At 36.9% G+C, this 22,876-nt stretch overlaps 1 protein-coding gene across 9 annotated transcripts in view; it reads right to left on the bottom strand.

Annotated features, from left to right (window-relative positions):
* The window catches only part of ST7 (suppression of tumorigenicity 7), a 268,935-nt gene that overhangs the window by 183,711 nt on the left and 62,348 nt on the right, over positions 1–22,876 (bottom strand). Inside the window, exon 1 of one of the 9 annotated variants that reach the window (XM_078440211.2) lies at positions 15,014–16,598. The exons of 7 other annotated variants lie outside the window; for them this stretch is intronic. In XM_078440211.2, coding sequence (XP_078296337.1) covers positions 15,014–15,026 — 13 coding nt within the window. In that variant the 5' untranslated portion in view covers positions 15,027–16,598. Of the gene's footprint in view, positions 1–8,971; positions 13,925–15,013; positions 16,599–22,876 lie in introns of those variants that run through there. One more of the 9 variants, XM_078440201.2, reaches the window with a different exon arrangement.

Below are 22,876 nucleotides of genomic sequence, written 5' to 3'. Positions count from 1 at the left end.
TGTCATAGGATTTTGTCTATTTTATTTTTTCTCTCACTCATTTTTAACAATCTTTTTTCAATCAAAATAGTATTCAAGAGCCCGATATGTAAAATAGACTACATTTATAAGCTCAAATTTATAACATTTAATAATATAATCAACCATGAGTTGATGAACCATAAGTTCATCTATCAGTAGTACCCAACAGTCAAAAGTAGTTTTTTTTAATATGTGAATATATCTTTTTATTTTAGTTTTTCAGTTATTAAAAAGGAAACTCAGATCAAATATTAAGAGCAGGAGTCATCAAATTAAGGCCCAAGGGCCAAAGCCTGCTCACAACCTGGTTTTGTACAGCCCTTGATCTAACAATGTTGTGGGTTGTTTTTTTGTTTTTGTTTTTGTTTTTGTTTTACATGTTTAAATGGTTGGGGAGGAAAGAACATTTATTGATATGTGAAAATTATATGAAGTTCAAATTTTTGTGTTCATAAGTAAAGTTTTACTGGAACACAGTCACACTCATCTGTCTATGGCTACTTATTTGCTAAAATGGCTGAGATGAGTAGTTGCAAAAAAGACTATATGGTCCACAAGTCTAAAATATTCATTATCTGGCCCATTACAGAAAAAAAGTAGCAGACTCCTGACAGAGAATTCCAGGAGGACCTGTGGAAAACCAACTTCATGGAGTAGAGTTTAGAAACTACATGGAGCAAATTATATTTTCCAAAGATGGCCACTGCAATATTTTTCCATCCTATTTGCTCTTCTACAATGTGACTTTCTACTCTCTCACCAAGAGAAGAAGTCTAATTTTCTACCCTTTGAATATGGTCTTGTCCTGGTGACTTTCTTGGCCAAGATAATATGGTGGAAGGGACTCCCGAGACTTCCAAGACTAGGTCATAAGAAACCTTGCAGCTTCCTCCTAGGATTCTTGGAATGCTCCATCATGGGATGCTTCTTCTGAAAACCATGCTGCGAGAAACTTGAACTTCAAGGAGGATGCAAGTATAGGCATACGTGCCTACATCCCCAGCTGAGCCCCAAGTCAACAGCCAGCTTCAACTTATATCCATATGGGAGAGCTATCCTGGACCTCCAGCTCAGGTAAGACTTTAGATGACTGCTGCCCCAACAGACATCTGACTGCAACTGCATTAGAGCCCCTATCAGAGAACCACCCCTGGGTACAGTCAACCCATATAACTGTGAAATACAATAATAAATGCTTCATATCAAGCCACTATGTTTTGGGGTACTTTGTTATAAAGCAACAGATAACTGAAACATCATTATACTAAAACAAATCTAGGAAAGTTTCAGATGAGAAATTCCAGACTTCTGATTCATGCCCATGCATATCACCAATTCAAACCCTACCAAAGCCTCTTGCTAACCCTAGGTGTTCTAGAAGTAGTTAGGGATAAAGGAAGTAAGTGGTAAATAATACTCTAATGGAGTCACTGTGATTTCTTAATCTATATATATGCATTCCAATTAGGCTCAGTATTCCCCCAAAATTCTGCCAATAAGCCTGAATCTTAACAGTCTGAAACTCTCAAAAAGAAATGAAAAACAATTTTGCCAATTCCTAAAATTATATCAGGATGGGTAGAGAGACAACTGTTACTTTTCATGCTATAAGTGAATTGGTAATTGTAATATTCATTATTTTTTACCTGATAATCTAAAAAATGATAAGTGAACTTAGATGAAATGTACTCAATTATCAATATATACCTAAGTATCAGTATATGGCAGTTTACCTATAAAAAATATGGACTTAATAATAAAAATCCATATGCTATTCTAATTGTGTCACCTGCTCCTGCTCCAAAGGGTGACAAGAGTTATTCACTCATATGTTTCTGATATATGTCACTTAAATATAATATACTCCTTAGCCTAGAAAATTTAATTAAACTCAATATTAACATCTTATAAAACCCACAAAGCATATTTTCAATAATACTACCTTAAGCTTTTCAATAATATTACCTTAAGATTCAAATTTTAAAGAATAAGTACAAAGTATATGTTAGGTACCCTACCACACTCTGGGGATATATCTTTAATTGGTGTAAATTTCATTCAAAGAGATCAGTGGTGGCTCTGAATCATTAACCCTTTGACATTTCTGAGAACCATAATGCATTACAGAATGGTGTGTTTATTTTATATCTAAAGGGATATTACCAGAACTCTTAGGATTACTAATTTTTTAATTCAGTAATTATTTCCAAGATTAAATATTTATTTATGTGACTATGATTCACACTAATATAGAAAACAGTTGAACAGATAAAGTGTCTTAAGAGGAAAACATTCCAAACTTTAGTGGCTTCAGCCAATCTTACAAGAGTGCTTGACCAGTTAGTGATGCCTACCACAGGGGGTGACCAGTAGTGAGAAATACCTGGGCATTTGCCAACTCTGACCAGTTTCATGCAGTCTCCTCTCATCAGATCTCCCGCTAAGTCCCTTCAGAGACTCCCACGATAGGGGCTCCTGGGTGGCTCAATCAGTTAAACATCTGACTCTTGGTTTTGGCTCAGGTCATGATCTCACAGTTTATGGGATGGAGCCACATGCTGTCAGGACAAAAGCCTGCTTGGGATTCTCTCTCTCTGTCTCTCTCTGCCCCTCCCCTGCTCGTACTTGCTCCCTCTCTCTCAAAATAAATTAAAAAAAAAAAAAAAGACACCCATGATAGGACTTCCACCCAGTCTTAGAAAGTGACTCTTCCCTTTCATTAGCCAGTCTTTCCCACTGCTGGAGTCTACTCTCCACAGATAACCTTTGACAAGCCCCACCCTGGTATAAATGTCCTGGCCCAAAAAAGGATATACCCCTAACATCAAGAATTCATTGGATAAGCCATATTTTGAGACAGAAGAGCTTAGATGACAGGTGACCAAACCTTGGTAGAACACAGGAGAGCCAAGATTTGAAACTAGACAATCGAGCACCATAGTATCTACACTTAATCACTGAATCTGGCACATGTTTGCTGCCATTTCCACAACATGTGCTAAACTGTATCTTCCGTCTTTTAGTTCACAATTATGAGAATTCATTATTAATAAAAGCAAAATCTCCATACAGGAAATATTATAATTTACTATTTTTTAAAATTTTTTTAAATGTTTTTATTTTTTTTTGAAGGAGAGAGACAGAGCATGAGTGGGGGAGGAGCAGAGAGAGAGGGAGACACAGAATTTGAAGCAGGCTCCAGGCTCTAAGCTGTCAGCACAGAGCCCGATGCGGGGCTCAAACCCACAAACTGTGAGATTATGACCTGAGCCGAAGCCGGACACTCAACCGACTGAGCCACCCAGGCGCCCCTACAATTTACTATTCTAGCCTAGCAATTATGACATCACAGAACCTTTCATTCAAAATTTGTGCATTTCCTAATTGACACATCAATAAACATATTAATAAAAGCTTTATATTTATTAGGGAAAAATGGTGGGATAGCAATACTCTGAAAAACAATTTTGAAAATGACAATTCATATTCCTGTGCTCCATATAGTCTTATAATAAAAATTTAATAGTATTTGAACATAATTTAATGGAATGACTATTATTAATGTTAAAAATACACACCAGCAGTGACTTTTCCAACTCAGAATCCATAACAACAATGAATCCCATTCACATCCTGTGTAACTCCATGGGGATTCTATGGGGAAAGTTTCCATATATGGTCATTTATCCCCATAGACTCCCCATGGTTTATACAGGATATGAATCTGGTCTATTGTGACAATGAAAACAACAGATCACTGAAAACTCATGTGTAATTTCTGCTGAACAAACTATAGACTAACAATTAGGGAAACCAATATTCGAGTGAAAATAAGTAATATGAGAATTTAAAAATAACCACTGAGTATTTTTATTCCATTTCTGTATTAGCAGAATAAGCACATAAATAATCAGAAGGAAAAAAATTCAATCCTAAGTTTAAAATATTTTCTTGATACTAAAAATTAAAATATCAACTATTAACAGGCAAGAAACCCAGAAGAAAAAATCACATCAGAACTTATATTGTCAGAAGGAAAGAAAAGATAATATAGTAAAACAAGTCAAATGTTACATGAGCTTTATTTAGTTTCCCAGGCTCCTGTATGACCATGCCCTAACATAAACCTCAGTTATCTATAATTATTTTCCCATATTTGTGACATTAGCATCTGTGGCATTCTACTTATCTAAAGTTATGTAGAATAATATTTTTCTTTTACACTCACTGCTTGAGTGCTGACTGAGAGGTAAGTTTTTGTGTGTATACTTAAGTATTTGTACTTTTGCTTTAAATAAGATGAAAGCATCTAAAATCCAATACAACTAAATACTAACAGCCAGATTAAAGCCGTAGGAAAGGGAAATGGCTGTACACCTAAATTATCTTGTTCAATATGACAGAAACTAAAAAGATAAAAACAAAATATAGTACTAGAATGTCAAACATACTAACAGCAAAAACAGCAGTATCTGACACAATTATTTCATAAGAACTAGGACTTACATTGAAAAATGGTCCAGTTGTGAATAGCCATTTTAGAATGAACACGGTAACTATTAACATCTCAACTGATTCACAAAAATTACACCAAAACAATAGACCCAAGTTCAATCTCATGTATGAGTAGCTGTCAAAAATGGCCTGAAATGCATGTTTAAAAAAAAAAAAAAAAAGGAGTGTGACTCATTTGTTTCTCTATCAAAGAAATGACTGTTTAATTATATAGCTTTTTGGTGACCTAATATTGCTAGAGTATATTCATTTGACTATCTCCCACACAATGGCTCAAAATTTGAGATAATTACATTATTCTTAAAAACACGGTACCACACTCACTACTAAAATTGAGAAGCTGTCAGTCCCAACTTAATGCCTTTATCAGTAATGAAAACAAAAGGCAACAGCTGAACTTTGGGTGTCCTTCAAAGACAAATCACATGGGACATCACAAATCCTTTCCAGCATCTATCTACCTACCTAAGGTGATGTAGACATCCACAAAATGGCAGGGCCAGCCACACCAAAGCTAAAGAGAACTGACTTCCTGACATACACAGCCACCATTTCCCCACCACCACTAAGCTCACAAAATCCTACCACTTTATTGGGACGTTAGTGATTTCTTTTTCCCTTTACAGATGTCCTAGATGTTCTTTTCAATGTATTATGACTATAACAAAATTTGGGGAGGAGGGATTAAATGATACTATTTGCCCAGAGGCATGCTGTTTCTCAAAAGGAAAGATATTGCTCTCTTCACTGGACTAATGAGGCAGGTTCTTTGGAAGACATATTAATGTGTTAAACCAGGGTACAATTCCCACCAAAGTACATCTTAAATGGTACCCTTGAGGACTGAAAAAGATACAAATGTGGGAGGGGAGGCAGGAGGAGGACTGAGCCAGGTAAATGTTAATTGAATAAATGTTCACTGTACTGTAAGTATTTACACTTTGGAGAATAACTGGCTTTATCAAGAAGAACGTAACCAAATGACAGCAGTATAAAACCAGTTTTCTTTATTCCATAAAGAGAAAAGATGAAAAATTTCTGCCCCTTTATAAAATTTTAAAAGTAAAATTGTCAAAATTTTGTGGAATTTAATTTATTGATCTTAAAATGTCATTAAATCAAATTTAGTACCAAAAATATGCATTTTTAAGGACTATTCTCCTCAACAAAACTTTACTGATAGTGCTTTTTTTCTTAAACTTAAATTATTCTGGCCACAGAAACTAAAATTGCATTTCCTCAAAGCAGATAGAGAAGACATACTATTCCCATTTTTAGACATGGGAAATTACAGTAAAGGAAAAGCTCAGTGAAATACTTCAAGATGGTAACAGAGCCACAGAAGCTACACTTCCTGCTTTGTAAGGATTAATCCACATATAACATAGAACACTTCCATTTTTTCCAGTGGGCCCAAAACAGACTGTGCCCAATCTACAAAACTATGGAGATTCAGATCCACTAAGTCAGAAAAACTGACACTGGGACTGTTAAAGGTATTCACTAGAATGCTAACAGAAGACATTCATTAAAACAATGGGAGACAGGGGCGCCTGGGTGGCTCAGTCGGTTAAGCGGCCGACTTCAGCTCAGGTCACGATCTCATACTCCGTGAGTTCGAGCCCCGCATCGGGCTCTGGGCTGATGGCTCAGAGCCTGGAGCCTGCTTCCGATTCTGTGTCTCCCTCTCTCTCTGACCCTCCCCCGTTCATGCTCCGTCTCGAAAATAAATAAACATTAAAAAAAAATTTTTTTTTAAACAATGGAAGACAAAGCATTTATTAATTCCGATGCCATGGTTATTTAAGTTTTCATATTTGAAGAACAAGAGTCTACTCTTCCAGGTAAATTTTTTTGTCATTTTTAAGGCTTTTGTATGAGTATGTTGGAGGGGAGGGGTCTTTTTGGTATTTATACATCAAACAATACTATTTTAGTGAGACAGAACATGTTATAACGTGATACCAGCTACTGCAAATTCCTGACTACAAAGGTCTGAAACATAAAATCAACTTACTCTAGTACTTGAAAATGAGGACATCGACATTTCCTTCTCTTATAGGCAAAGAGCAAGGGAAAGAGAAAATTTACAAGAGCCATTACACGTGACTCTACAAGCAACAGAAGTCAGAAGTGATTTCCTTTTGACTGGGAAAGGTCATCACAAGGGAACTTTCTGAAGTAATAGAAATATTCTGTATCATAATCTGGGGCATGGTTCCATGGGTGTAAGCATAGGCAAAAATTTACAGAGCTTTGACTTACAAAGCTGACAGACACTTTGAGTTACACATTTTATCCTTTGTAAACCATCCTTCGATTTTAAAAGTAAGATCATCCGATACAAGCAAAGTAGTACAATCAGAAATCAAAAATAAGAATAATGAAATCAGAATATGTTAGAAAATAATGACCTTTCCAGGATCTAGCACAGCATTGTACACAGGGTAGATAAACAAGTATTTATTACAAAAATTTAGTGAGAATGTCTTAGTTGGTCTTGAAGATCCCTTCTGAACTAATGAGAACTTCAAATGTGGCTTATTTTTCTGAATATTCTAAATATGGACAGTTTCAGCCTATAAGGCCTCCAAATGGCAAAAATTAAAGGTCTAGAAAGCTAATCTCAAAACATTAGTTGTCATAACTCTGAGTATAGATTTAGGGCATCTCCTTATCAAAAGAAGGCAGTCCATTCTCAACACTTAATGACCACTGACAGTACAAACCTATCTATGGTCTTGTAGTGATAAACAAGAAGCAAAACTTAATACTCAATTAGGTTTAAAAAAATGCAAACATCTGCATGATGGTGTTCTGTCTTCTGAATGGTATTCTGTCTGTTCAGTAATCCGGTAGCTCCAGAAACCAAAAGCAACCAGCAGTTTTCAAACATATCACATAGCACATGGGTGACATTATTAAAAGATCAAGTTTGATAACCAGGCAAGGCTGTGTCTGCTAAGTAAATCTGGCCAGACAATGTTAGAGTCCCTAGTCTAAGAGCCCAAAGACTCCCACATGAGCTTCAACTTCTATTTTCACCTAAAAAAAGTATTAAGACTAATTTCCCTTTAGTAAATCTCTCTGTCCATACCTAAGTTCCTACATAAACAAAATTCCATGACTAAAATGAAACTGTAGAAGGTCTTTTCCACTTAATAATCTGTTCCTACTTGTTGGGTGACAATAATTCTAATTGTACCATTAAGTGAAAATTCAAAAAATATTTTTTAATTTTTAGAAAATAATATTGTCATATGCCGAATGCAACATTGTCTCACTGTTATTCTTTCTTGACCTTGATTAGTCAGTGTGGTTAATTTCAGCAATGAGAAGCTTCCATGTGAAACAACAAAAATAATCCTTTAAAAAGCCAATCAAGAAACAAAAAAAACCTGAGGATTATAAGCTCTCCTGAAATACAACTATTCTAGAATAACCATCAGTTGCACACAAATAGATGCAGTGATCACCTAAGATCAGAAAGAAAATGTTGGATTATAAATTCTTAAGAAATGCATTTCTTAAATTGCTGCCCTAATCTTCTTCTCCCCACAAAGGTAATATCTTGTCAATTTTTAATGTTCTGGGCTAGCAGGTTGAGTCTCTTCAGAAATACTTAACTGTCACCTTTCCTTATGGATAATGACAAAATATTCTGCAAAGCCTGAATAACTGCATGGACAAGTTATATTATTCTATATCCAACATTAAATAATCCTCAAATTAGTTAGGCTAATACCAGTTATAGCTGTCTACAAGTGCTGTCCAGCCCAGCCCATTGTGCAGGGCCTGCTCTGCACCACAGCAATTTCATTGTATAAGTTTTAAGACAGATACGATGCTGCTAGACTGTGACGTTAGCCAGCATATCAACATTGAAACCATTGTGTAAAAAAAAAAAAAAAAAAAAAAAAAATCTTTACAATAAAACTTACTTCTTATTCTTTAAATCTGCATATAATATCTACTCCTATGCTTCTGTAAAAATATGGAGGAAGAGGATATAATGACACCTTTTTGTCCTTTTAAATAAAAACTGTAAACCCTTTTTCCCTTTCTAATAAACACTATCATTTCAGATCCTCCCAGTTTCTACTTTAGGGTTTAAGGACTATTATAGAACCCACAACAATAGATCGGTGACAGACTTGATCCCATCAATTAACACGTTCTGGGGAGACTGCCTGGATTCCTGTCTTCCTTCCTCCCTCTTGAAGGCCTGGTTTTGGCCACACTGACATCCCTGGCCTTAAGGATGAATAACCCAGTTAAGGAGGAGTCCCTTCCCTGAGACCAATTCCTTTGTAATTAGAGCCAAAATACAAAGTCTATTAATGACCTATGGCAATGTGATATGAAGTCCAAGCCAACGAAACCATGACAGCAAACAGATTTCTGAATAGCAAAGAAGTGGGATCCATTTACTTACATGAAGATTCAGTGCCAAACATGGCTGGCTCCAGAGGCTGCTTTAAAAAAATCAGAAGAAAGAAAAAAAAAGGGAAGGAAATAAAATCGAGGAGAGTGTACGCGGGAGAGTGAAAAGATGAGCCACTACACAGCAGGGGTCATGAAGACACACAATGCAGTCCAAGCTGTGTCCAGCTGCCAGATTCTCCTCTTACAAGCTTCAGTGTTCTCCCGTGTGATTGAAAAGCAAGGTCTCCTACAGCACAAAAACCCGAAGAGCTGCTTGTGAAAATCCAATAGGGGAAGGCAAGCCAACGTGGCTCTTCTGGGATGCAGTGAGGCAGGACTAGGTAGCAGCAGGGGCACGACTGGAAGCAGCAGCAACAGCGGCTACTGCAATCCCCAGCCCTGCCGTAGCAGTAAGACAATAGCAGGGCTTATGCATACACCGATGACGTCAGAGACACTGCACAGACGGACTGCGCTGCTTGAGCCAGAGGCTCCAGGGGCTTCAGGGGAGCAGGCGATTCAAAGGGGAATTCCTTTGTCACAACATGGACAAGACCAAGAGCCACATATATATTCACCTTCCTGACAAGATCTTCAACCTGTAATACCAAGCACTAACAAGGACCTCAAAGAGATCTAAATATTGGCTTTACAGCAACTAACCACAAAGATATCATGAAGATCAAGATTCCTGGTTTTATGCAGCAATTAAACTTTTCAAGGGAATTAAGAATATCAGAAATGAGAAAAATAAACTACCTTTAAAAATAACTACAGAACTCATTGTTTTTTCTCTACACTTATGGAAAACTGACAGATCAGAGGTTGTAAACTCAATCACAATTACGTGAAAATATGTATACTATTGCATACATATTCTGGGCATATTAATACACCCACAAGTATACCCATTTATTAACAGTAAAATAACAGTGCAAGTGCTTAAAACACTGCGTGGCACACAGTGAGCTCACAAACATCAGCAATTACATTATTAGTTATGTTGCAACTGTTATTCATATGTGAAAACCACAGCTCTAGGAATATATTATCTACATATATTTCACTTATCCCATTCCTTTGGCCTTATTTTTATTTTGCCTTCCTGTCCTTTTCTAGAGTAACTCAGTCATTTTAAGGCTGTGTGCACACAGGCTGTACACACCTGTGTGTCAGTGGGCACATATGACCAACAAACACATTTCTTTTTACTCTATTCTTACAAGGAAATAATTGAAGATATTGTTATTTTGTCACTTGATAAATAAAACTCTTCCTGCATTACCTTTACTCTTAGAAATCTGTTTTTGAAACTAGAATTCTATAGACTATCCAACAGAAGCAAAGAAAGAAATTTTGTTTTAATGTTTTAAAAACACTGAAATGCACAAAAAGTGTGTGTGTGTGTGTGTGTGTGTGTGTGTATTCCCATAATCCCACACTTTTAAAATCATATAAAATAGGAGATTCAAGAGCTCAAGTTTCCTCTCTATCCATTCATCCAAGGTATGTATCCAGTATTTTCTTAAGATTTACAAAGACGTGTCTTCATATAATATAGTTTTTAAACATTAAATTCTGATAGGAATGTGAAACTGTAAGTTACCATCTAAAAACATCATTAATAGCTTTTCTGGTCAGTATATGTGGATCCATCTCATCTTTTTAATAGTTGCCTAATATTCCATTGTGTGGTTATAGAATAATTTATTCAAGGTAACTTGACCTTTGCTTACTGAAATGCTAAACCAGTGCAATGGTGTTACATAAGATAATGAACAAATATTTTGTTGTAGGAAAGAATAACAATAACTAATATTTACTGAATAGCCAGGTACTATTCTGGGAAGTTTACATGAGTTAACTTATTGAATCTTTGTAACAATCCTACAATGTAGATACCATTAATTTCCACATTTGATAAATGGTGAAATAATTTTCCAAGGTCACACAGGTACTGAACAATAAGCTGGGGTTCAAATCTAGGTAGGTTCCAAAGCATTTGCTCTTAACTGCTCTTCCATAATGCTTCTTGAGAATTAACAAATACTTAAAATTATATTTTAAGTATTCAACTAAAACAAAAGGAAAATAGATATCAACTGAAAATGTGGACAAAAATATTCTTAAAAGAGAAAGGTCACCAGAGAAAGCTAAAAATGACAGAAAGAACTATGCCAAAAATTGCAGGAATTAAGAAAAATGCATCCTCCCAAATTATCAGTCATGTTAACAACCAGTGGAGAATATCAATAATGGAATTAAGATATAACTGTAGGGAAGTACAAAAGGCAATACCCTTCAAAAGGGTTGAAGCCAGAATATTATCTTACGTAAGATCTATTTTAAATTGCATACCAGATGTTGTACATGAATAGTCACACAAACGGTGGATGGATGTGGCCAGAAGAAAGGCAAGAGGAAAAGTAGAATGAGACGATGATCTTGGGTAAGAGATATTTTCCACCAGAGGCCACAGTCTATAGGCAATAACTGCTTTGCCAAGTCATTGATGTAGCTCCTCTCAGTTCATACGTGAGGGTGTACATATGCATATGTAAATGCACTTTTCTGAGTGCCTGTATTTATTTCTTGGCACTGACTTCTGAGAGTAAGTTAAAGGCTGCAATATTTTGCAAGAAGTCAACTTTTTAGATAACTATACCAGGGTCAGTATGTTAAAACAATAGATATCTCACTTGCCAGCAAAACTGTACCCAAATGACAGCCTCTGACTCCTATTAAGGTTTCTATAACCTCTGGAGGCCTGAGGTATTTCTAAGTACTTTAGTATGTTGGAATCCATATCACTGAAGGCCCATCTTTGACAAAACGATTCCAAAAATTTAGTTTACTATTTTTCTCACTTCTAGGCACCTGGCATGAGCTCACAAAATGAAGACAAATTTTAATGTGTTGCCTAAAGAAAATATAATGAAATAAAACTGATCTGATGTCTTCCACACCCCTCAAAAAAATCACATAATACATCCAAGACCAAAATTGACTTTGAACTATCAATTCTGTCTAATTATGTCTATTTGCCTGTAACCTTGCCCTTTTTATTAGCAAAGAGAATACTGTTAATTTTAGTATAAAATTAGCAATGAAAGGAAAGATCAATATTCAAAATGATTTAGTAGCCAAAATAATCATTGTTAAATCAGAACACTGTTGATAAACAAAGACAGTAGTGAAAATCTTAAACTAAGTCAATAGTCACTTTTAGAGGAAACCCCATTCATAAATCACTCAACAACTTACTGTTGGGAGCTTACTGTTCTGCACTCTAGGGGTACAGCCAAGCACAAACTCCCTCCTCTATGGAGATTACAGTCTAGCGGGTGAGACAAGCAAATATGTAATATGTCAGATGGCAGCATGTGTTACAAAAAAAGGTAAGAGGAACCCAAGGCTGAGGAATGACTGAATGTGAGGGTTATTAGTTCAGATAAAACTGTCAGGCAATGCCACCCTTAAAAGATGACATTTCAACAGAGACCTGAAAAAAAATGAAAGGAAACCACATGGATAACATGGAAACCCTGTGGGAGAAAGAGCATTCCAAGAAAAAAAAAAAAAAAAAAGATAAATCTATTCTTGAATCATCAAGAACCATTTTCTATTGGATGACAACCCCTTCAGTGCCATGATGATGTCATTAAGTGCAATATGGTTACGCTTCATGAACTGTGCTGACAGTAAAATAAATTCTCTTTTCCAAATCCAAAAGAATTCATTCTCCCATGAACTGAAAACATATGCGTTCTTCACTTCACAGTTTACTAAATATACCTATATTTGCAAATATGTAAATGTTTATAAAAATCACCATAGGTGACAACATCCAAAATAGCTTCCTACCTCATCAACTAATTTAATTAGTTTATCTATTAATGTGATAAGAACTTAAGCCACACATTCTCTCTAGAGTACATACATAAACTAATTTTGAAGGTGTCATATCTTGAATTTCTCTGGAGCCATCTCCTTTGCTCACACTAAAGTTTTCTTAGTATTCCTCTTTTCTTAGTTTTTGTAAACTGTTTATTTATTTTGAGAGAGCATGCACGTGAGTGTGGGGGAGGGGCAGAGAGAGGGAGAGAGAAGCCCGAGCAGATTCTGTGCTGTCAGTGCAGAGCCCAATGCAGGGCCGATCTCAGGAATCATGAGATCATGATCTGAGCGAAAATCAGGAATCAGATACAACCAACTGCGCCACTCAGGTGATCCTCTTAGTACTCCTCTTGATGTCTAAGTAGCGTGTTAAAGTTGTGTGTCTTTTGGAATACCATCTATACGTTTATAAAGTATTATCTAAAAACAGAGAAATGTTTTAGTGGCAATATATGAACTATAGAAAAATGAAACAATCAATGGTTCTGTTCTTTGGGAAAAAGGTACAAATTTATCATTGAAAACATACTCATTGTAAAACTCCCTGATAAGATTTTAGAAATTTCACTTCTTTGCATATGGCTATAAAATGTGTTTCTTCCTACTTCCACACGGTACCACACATACAGTGAGCCTTCTGAAAGTTGTCTATTTTATTTCTGAACCGTGGAACAAAAATTCTGGCACACTTAACTTATGAGAAAAAAAATTCAAAATACACACACACACCACCACCACCACCACACACACATATGCACACGCTATTATATTGGCTTTATAGAAACTCTAAAATAGAAAAATATGGATTTACAGAAAAAACAGACTTGGGGCAAATAGTTACTTTAAAATGTCTTATTTTCAAAAAAATATTTACCACAGAACTCCTTTACATAGTGAGCTCCTAAAAGTTACATTTTAAATTGTCAATTTCACCAAAAAATCACAATTTGATACCATATTGTCAAGGATCCACACATACATCAACAGAGATCATTTATAGAGAATGTAAGAAGAGCTTAATCTAAAAGCACACTTATATTGTCATTCCACTGGGTATGGAAGGTGGGCCTCCGCCCTGGTGGAAAAGCTTCCAAAAGGCTTTATTCTTTTTTTTTTTTTTCAACGTTTTTTTATTTATTTTTGGGACAGAGAGAGACAGAGCATGAACGGGGGAGGGGCAGAGAGAGAGGGAGACACAGAATCGGAAACAGGCCCCAGGCTCCGAGCCGTCAGCACAGAGCCTGACGCGGGGCTCGGACTCACGGACCGCGAGATCGTGACCTGGCTGAAGTCGGACGCTTAACCGACTGCGCCACCCAGGCGCCCCAAGGCTTTATTCTTTAGTTTAAAAGGAATCTGTCAGAAAACAGTGCCACCATTACCCAAAAGTTCAAAAATGTAAGGTAATATAATTTTGAATTAAGGTAATTAATTTTGAATTTGCTCACAAATTTTGGCAAAGGCTCACGGCCATTCCTCCGTATCATCACCTCACCTCCTCATCCCGCCTTCACCCCCTCCAATCTAAGGGAATCCTCCACTTACTCATCAAGCAACCAGTACCCATGGTTAGTCTAACCTTAACTTTATTTCCAAACCTGTCCCAATCTACCATTCAGAAACTAGACTTTGGGAATAAGGTTATGCAGCTTAAAAAGGAAGAGGCTATTTATCCATCCAAAAATTCTAGACACATTAATACTCAGAAAATTTGGGATAAAAACTGAAATTCTGTAACTCACTTCATTACGTCAACTCTATGTGAAAGACACACTGCACGAAAGAACTACCACAAAACCAAAAATGTTTTACGGAAACCAGAAGCTCTCTGTAGACCATGTGTATATTTATTCTCTGTGTGGCATAATCTGAACTCAGATGTTTGGACTCTAAACTTTCTGGCCCAGAGGGGAGACATGAGAATTAATTATGGTTTGCATTTGAGCATGACCCAAACTGAAATAGAAAAAACAACAAACTCATGCCTGACAAATTCCTTTAAGTGTATATACTAAATTAATCAAAATTCGTATACAACAAATTCATACATGGTATCTTTAAAAAAACAAGCACAATCAACATAATTTTTATATATGAATTCAAAATACTTTAAGTAATTCTATATGACTAGAAAATATTTTAAATTTAATTTTACCTGTATAATCCATAATGAAGCAATAGGCAGGGAACCGGGTTATTTTCCAAAGTACAGCTCTATCAGACACAAAATGAAAGGGCTCCCTGGGCCGGCAAACTATTCTGGGGAAAGCCTCCTGCCATGTGACATTAAGCACACACACACTTCTGCTTATCTCGAACTCAAGCCACAACTGATGTGGCTCTGCTCCCCTTTGCCTGTTCTTTTAAAGTCATCTTAGAAAAGTCTCTGTTAGAAAAGAACCGTTATTTCTTCCCATTTCAATCCTGTATTGTTAGTTAAAACTAGGGCGAAAAATTCTTTCTCTAAGTGAAAAGAAGAACACGTAGGTGTCTATACTTCATCCTAGTACTCAATGTTACAAACCCATTTAACCTGAAAGGAGTAATCATCCAAATTTTTATAGTTTTGTCATGATGTCCATTCATTTGATAGTATGCACACTTGATCCATTTGAAACACATCTGATTAATTTGTAACCAAACCTAATAAAGGTGATGAAAGAACAATCCTCTAATGCAGATCTAAAACCCTGAAGTCATTTGTCTGAGTCCTGAAACAGACATCAGATGGAAAGGACATATGGTCATTCCTGAGACAGACTCTATCTGATACAATCTTTAATGTCACATTGCAAAGACCCTGAGCCACCTTCTCCTTTATTGCCAATTGTTTTGATCTTGAGCGTGTCCTGGCTGAAACTTTAAGTAAACTTTAACAGTGGCTACTTCATCTTGATATAATTCTTAACATTGCTCAGAAACAAGATATAAATAAATAAACTTTAAAAAATTATCAGTTTCTTTTTGTTTGTTTTTTGAGCAACTTGAGTGGCTGGACAATTTTCCAATTTAGAGATATATTAAATACTCCCCTAAATTGCAGCTGTTTTGCGAAAGATAAGGTATTGGTTGTTTAGAGAGGTTTTGTTTTGCTTTTATTTTGCTACCTTGAATAAGTTTCTCAGTAAGATAATTACAAAGTTTACAGCACTATAAAATATGATTGCTAATTTCAGCTCAACATCAAAAGTATGTATCCTACAGAAATCTAAAAATTCTGGGCTCAAGATCATCATTTAACAGATCTCCCCAATAATTTTATAAAATAAATGAGAAAGCATCATTTCACGCAGCCATCCAGTCAATGCCTCATTACCATAAGCAGATCCCATTACACCACCATTCTGCTAACAGTCAAAAGCTGTTAATTCTCATCAACCTCACCTGCCACTGCTGCTAAGCAGCCCTGTCTCACTTCTCAGGCCTTAATTCTCTTTATCTTAATCTAGAGTAGAGATTAGAAAGCTTTCCATGAGCTACAAAAATTTGATACAGTTTCTTCCTGGTAATTAAGATGTGCAAATGGTTAAAACAGTAATGTCATAATTGTTTTAAATGCTAACCTGAAATGCCTAATAATAACTGTCTTAATGTCCACAAAACTTACAAGTGTGTGGAAACACTGATAGCCATTATCAGATGTCACATGAAATGACATTTTATGTCTTTCACAATTTAGTACTGTTAGCGTTGCTTTTTAAACTTCTTATCTAATTATTTGAGTGGCATTATTTTAAGAGCAATTGTTTTATCTTATCCTTCTTAGTATTTTATAATTCTTGTTTAAATCACAGATGTTTTAAGGAAATGCCTTTTATTGACAAAATGAGAACATAATGAAAAATCCAAATGAGAAGAGACAAGATAGATGGATAGATGGGTAAACAGATATAAAACCTGTACTATACAGGCTACACTCAAAAAGACAAGAAATAACAAGTGTTGAGGATGTGGAGAAAAAGGAACCCTCATGCACTGTTGGTGGGAATGTAAATTGGTGCAGCCACTGTGGAAAACAGTATGGAAGTTCCTCAAAAATTAAAAATAGAAATACCAAATGATCCAATAATTACAATTACTGAATACTTACCCAAAGAAAATAAAAATACTAATTGAAAAAGATATATGCACCGCTCTGTTTATTCCAGCATTATTTACAACAGTCAAGATACAGAAGCAACCTAAGTATACTTTCATAGATGAATGGATAAAGATGTGGTATTGCATGTATGTGTATAAGACATATACACATATACATAATGGAATATTACACAGCCTTAAAAAGGATAAGATTGTGCCACTTTCAACAACATGGATGGACCTAGAGGATATTATGTCAAGTAAAATAGTCAAGACAAATACCATATGATTTCACTTGTATGTGGAATATAAAAAACAGAACAAATGAATGAACAAAAACAAAATGCAGAATCAGACCTGTAAATATGGAGAACAAACTGAGGATTTGCAAGGTGGGGTAATGTGGGGGGAGATAGGCAAAATGGGGGAAAGGGAGTGGGAGATACTGAACACCTGAAACTAATTGTACCATTGTTGTGTCAACTATACTCAAATAAAAAAAAAATGTTTTTTAATTTTTAAAAAGCCTACAATCTACAGTTAAGTGATTTGCCACAGCTCAGAAAGCCAGCAGGGTAGTTAAGAGTCAGGCTTTGAATCAGACAGAGAAGGTACAAGTCACACGTTAGCCACTTATTAGCTGGATAATCTTAAGTTTTTAAATCTCTCTGAGCCTCTGGTGGCTCATAAATTGACAAAGGACCTACCGTCAATGCCTGGGACATGATAATAGCTAATAGGTAAATAAAGAGCTAAAGTGTAAGTAGTGCTTAATGTGTACCAGGCATTGTCTTACATCATGTATTAACTTATTTAAACCTCACAACAGCCTTGTAAGATATTGTCCTCATTTATAGATGAGGAAATTGAGGCATGGAGGGTAAATCAGTCACTTAACTAAACATAGCAGAGCCAGGATTCAACCGAAGCCCATCTCAGAGTCCTATATAACACTGCCTTTATTTATTTATTTTTTTAATATATGAAATTTATTGTCAAATTGGTTTCCATACAACACCCAGTGCTCATCCCAAAAGGTGCCCTCCTCAATACCCATCACCCACCCTCCCCTCCCTCCCACCCCCCATCAACCCTCAGTTTGTTCTCAGTTTTTAACAGTCTCTTATGCTTTGGCTCTCTCCCACTCTAACCTCTTTTTTTTTTTTCCTTCCCCTCCCCCATGGGTTTCTGTTAAGTTTCTCAGGATCCACATAAGAGTGAAAACATATGGTATCTGTCTTTCTCTGTATGGCTTATTTCACTTAGCATCACACTCTCCAGTTCCATCCATGTTGCTACAAAAGGCCATATTTCATTCTTTCTCATTGCCACGTAGTACTCCGTTGTGTATATAAACCACAATTTCTTTATCCATTCATCAGTTGATGGACATTTAGGCTCTTTCCATAATTTGGCTATTGTTGAGAGTGCTGCTATAAACATTGGGGTACAAGTGCCCCTATGCATCAGTACTCCTGTATCCCTTGGATAAATTCCTAGCAGTAACACTGCCTTTACAGAGTAGGTGATCAACAAATGGAAGCAAAACAACAACAACAAAAAAAACATTTCCAAAAACTTAGTTCATTCTTTCCAATAAAACCTGCAATTTCCCAAATATTTCAGTTCAGAGTTTATAAAACTTGTCTTGTATAGTCTATGTTCAATTCCAACATATGGAAAGATTAAACAAAGAAACAGAATGAAAGAGATAATGTCCTAAGTCATTTTGATAGTTAAAATGAGAGTTGCATTCACCAGTTAGGCAGAAATAAGCAGTCAAGAGCAGAAAGCTATAACCATAAAAGGACCAGAACTATTCCCCACACTCCCAGCAGCCACCAAGTCCATCCCTCTCTACTTTTCAGTTCTCCAAATGTCACAGTATATACTACTTTCCTGACCTCTAAAGGGTTTAGGCAAGTTCCTCTAACTACACAGGTCACTCAGGAGGAGGGCCTTCAACTACTTCTCCCTTACCTTCCTCCCCAAGAAACCTCTATCCCCATTTCACTCTCAGCAAAGGAGACTCTCTGGTACGTCCAGAGGCAGCCCCCCCCACCCCCCAAACACACACACACCATCCCCGGCAACAATTACATCACAGTCCTCTCCAACAAGTAGCAATAAGTCGTCAGAGGCACAGGGACCACTCTCCTAACACCAACTTACTGACTTAGCAGCACCCCGCATTACACCCTGGAACCCCATTTCAGATTCCTGCTACAATTCAGCCTTTCATGTTTCAGGCTGGAAGAAGCATAGTTAATGAATCAAGATACCTGAGGCCTAGCCTCAACATTGCCACTCATTTCCTCTCTAAGTCCTGGAACCTCTGTAGGTGTCCATTCCCTCGCTGGCAAAATGAGGAGGCTGAACTAGATGATCCTTAAAATCCAGTCCAAATCCAACGATCTAGGATTCTAGTGTAAACCAATTACACCTGGAAAAGAAAACTCAAGTAACTCCTGCAGGTAACTGTTCCTCCTCTAGTCCACATGATCCCCTCTTCCATCCTGCTGGAGCCTTGAGAATAGCCCCACCTCAAGGGTGGGGAGCCAGGGAGCCAGGTGTATCATCCAAATCCAGTGCATTTACACACTGGATGGCTCTGAGGGAGCCTCCAACAGTTTCCAGGTACACTGTTTCTCTCAGCCTGGGGTTAGTAGATGAATACAAACACACACAAAACACACAAGAAATAAATGTTGGGAAGTCTACCAACTGGTTCATGGTAAAGGTCACCCCTCTTAAGACAACAAGGCCTGGATGTCAGCAAGAAAGCTTCTGAAAGAGACCCCTACTTCCAGGACATGCCTGAGATGGCCTGGACAGGGAGTGCCAAGTTTGTAGGTGACAGCACAGGGGCTGAGACAAATCTGTCCTCTCTCTCCGGAGTAGTTCCTAAAATGTGAGTCCACAGCCCTTTTCTCTCCCCAGAGAAGGAGAAAGAGCATGACTCCCACTTCACTCTTCCCTCTTAAATCTGAAAACCATGACCTTATCATAATATTTACATCATATTTCCAACCCATTCAATAACTCACTTCATTGCACATTTTAAAACCCCAGAGGTGGATTATAAATGCTCACCCTGCTTTTCCACGTTACAGAAATAATAGCATGGGGCTTCCCCTCTGGTCTCTATTCTCACCCTCCTCACCAACGACTCAGAGTTGAGTCAAAATGCCTTAATGTTATGCCTCATCCCGACTTCCCCTTAATTGGAACAAACTTTACCTAAGATGTTGCTGCTCTCCCGAGCTTCTTACCACCCACGCCAGCCTGCATCTGCTTCGGCAACTCCTTTTCATATTCTGTCATTCTTCATTGGCTTTGCTTATCGAGCCCCAAGACTACCTCATGGCTTACCCCACAACATAAGAGCACTCCACTACAAAAAGGGTTCTCTGAAGATTCCAACAGATGAAACCAACTCCTCCCATGAGTGTGCTGCCTCCATATCTCAAAATTTTTAAGTAAGCTAAGACAGATGACCATCAAGCACCAACCAGGTAACAAAACAAGTACCCAACCCAGACACACCCCTCTATAGAAAGCTTCTTTAGGCAAAACACAGACTTTACTGTGTGATTTTGGTCTGTTCATCTGGCTGGCAAAAGGAATCGCTGCAAAATAAGTAAAGATAGTTATGAAAAATAGTCATGAATGGACTACTGTGGGTTGTCCCAGAGGCAAAACAAAACAAAACAAAACAAAACAAAAAAAAACAATGGAGAAGTTCTTCAAGAAATACGGTAGTATTCAGCACAAGTTTTTGGTAAGCAAAGAAAGTCACAAATTATCCATGGTACTCCAAAACATAAATCATTCTGGTTGTTTTATAAGGGTCAGCACATTCTTTCTATAAAGGACCAAATAGTAAATATTGTAGATTTTGTGGGACCTTCCAGTCTCTGTCACAACTCCTCACTTTGCCATTTTATTGCAAAAGTAACTATACACAACACATATACAAACGAGAACAGCTGTGTTCCAATAAAACTTAATTTATAGACTGTGAAACTGAATTTCTTAAATTTTCATGTATCATAAAGTATTTTTCTTGTTCTGAATTGATTTCAATCATTGAAAAATAGTTTTTCTAGAAACACTTAACTTGCAAGCCATACAAATACAGGTGGCCCTCGGATTACAGTTTGCCAACCTCTGTTCTGTAATCTTTACTATAGTTGATTTGACCTTTCTCTGAAAGAGCTCTGATCTTCAATTAGGTCTCTGCCATTAACAAGACTCGTAAAGGTAATGGGATTCCATCAATAACTGCTTGCTGGATCAGGGCTGGGAACTCAAGAAAACTTTCACCCCCGTCCCCTTCGCTTATAGTGATACCATGAGTATTGATAGCCCACACTGCCTTGTTTATTCCCTATGCCTTAGAACTAGTGGTAATTGCTGAATCAATTGTAAGAAATCAACTTTCAAGGGCAACAAAAACATTTACAACCCACATTCATCTCTAACCCTCAAAAATCCTATAAAAAAATGGAAACCATTAGTAAAGATTTCCAAATCTCCTCAGTTATACTATAAGCCAGGAAACTTATATGAAGTACACTCATAGTATAAAAAGTAATAGCAAGTTTGGTATGAGAACATCTGGCACTGCTCACCAACAGAAGCTGAAAGAGAATTCTTGAGAAACAAGAAACTTAGGTTTCAAATCCTAACTGGACAGTTTAATGCTTTGGTTGGCCTTCTCATGGCAGTATCTCATTTATGAAATTAAGAATTAAGTTTAGATTATTTCTGTGGTCTTTTCCAGCTCTAAAATGCTTGTAATGAGATACACTAGTCATGATATCTGACTTAGGCCACTGAGAATTTCAGCATTTTTCACTTTTCACTATCCTTCAGATAACAGGCAGATAATTTCCTCTCTGCTGTTTTATCTCTGGCTTTTTGAGAGGCCGTTGAAAATATATTTCTGATCAGGACTTGCAGCCATCTCAGAAACAATCCAGTCTTAGCACAGATATAAGTGAACCAAGAGAAAATACAACACTTGGAAGAAATTTTTAGAGACAGACATTTGTGCCTTCTGCAATCATAAAATCCAAGTTGTATGCCTCCCACAACAAAAGCATACAATCAAGTCCTTCAGCACCACAGAAATTTGTCTTCAAAACTGCTTCATTTTCTCATAATAATCACATCCTTGATATAGAGGTACCATGCTGCAGTCTGACTCCAGAATCAAGCAGATCTGGATTAGTCTCTACTAATCTCTAGACTACTACCTTGTAAACTGAAAGTTATTCACCTCCAAGCCTCACTTTCCCCATCTGTAGAACACGGATGCTATTCTTGGTAGCCATGGAAATGACATATACATACTGGTGTGTAAATACCGATGTTTTCAGAAAGGCATCTTCAACATTGTCAGGTGTGAAAAAATAACATACAAAGCAGTAGGAATAATACAGCATTTTGAAGTTTTTTGGAAAAGCATACAGTGCAAAAATGGAAGGAAATTCTGACACTTGCTACAATGGCTGAACCTTGAAGACATTATGCTAGTGAAATAAACCAGTCACAGAAAGACAAATAGCATGTGATTCCACTTTTAAATGGTACTAGAGTACTCAAATTCAGAGACAGAAAGTGGAAGGATAGTTGCAAGAGGCTGCAGGAAGCAGAAAAGGAGAATTGTTTAATGGGTATAGCACTCCAGCAAGATAAAAAAAGTTCTAAAGGTTGGCAGCATAACTACTGAGCTAGTTAAGTGGTAAATTTTATGTTATGTATATTTTGTCACAATTTAAATTTTTTTGAATAGGGACACCTGGGTGGCTCAGTCAGTTTTGCATCTGACTCTCGGTTTCATCTCACGTCATGATCCCAGAGTACTGGGATAGAGTCCTGCATCAGGCTCCATGCTTAGCCTTAAGATTCTCTCTTTCTGTCTCTCCCTCTC

Source organism: Panthera onca, chromosome A2 (assembly GCF_046562875.1).
Source record: "Panthera onca isolate mPanOnc1 chromosome A2, mPanOnc1 haplotype 2, whole genome shotgun sequence".
NCBI lineage: Eukaryota > Metazoa > Chordata > Mammalia > Carnivora > Felidae > Panthera > Panthera onca.
Note: the sequence above shows the minus strand (reverse complement) of the source record. Positions and strands in the feature narration are given on the sequence as shown.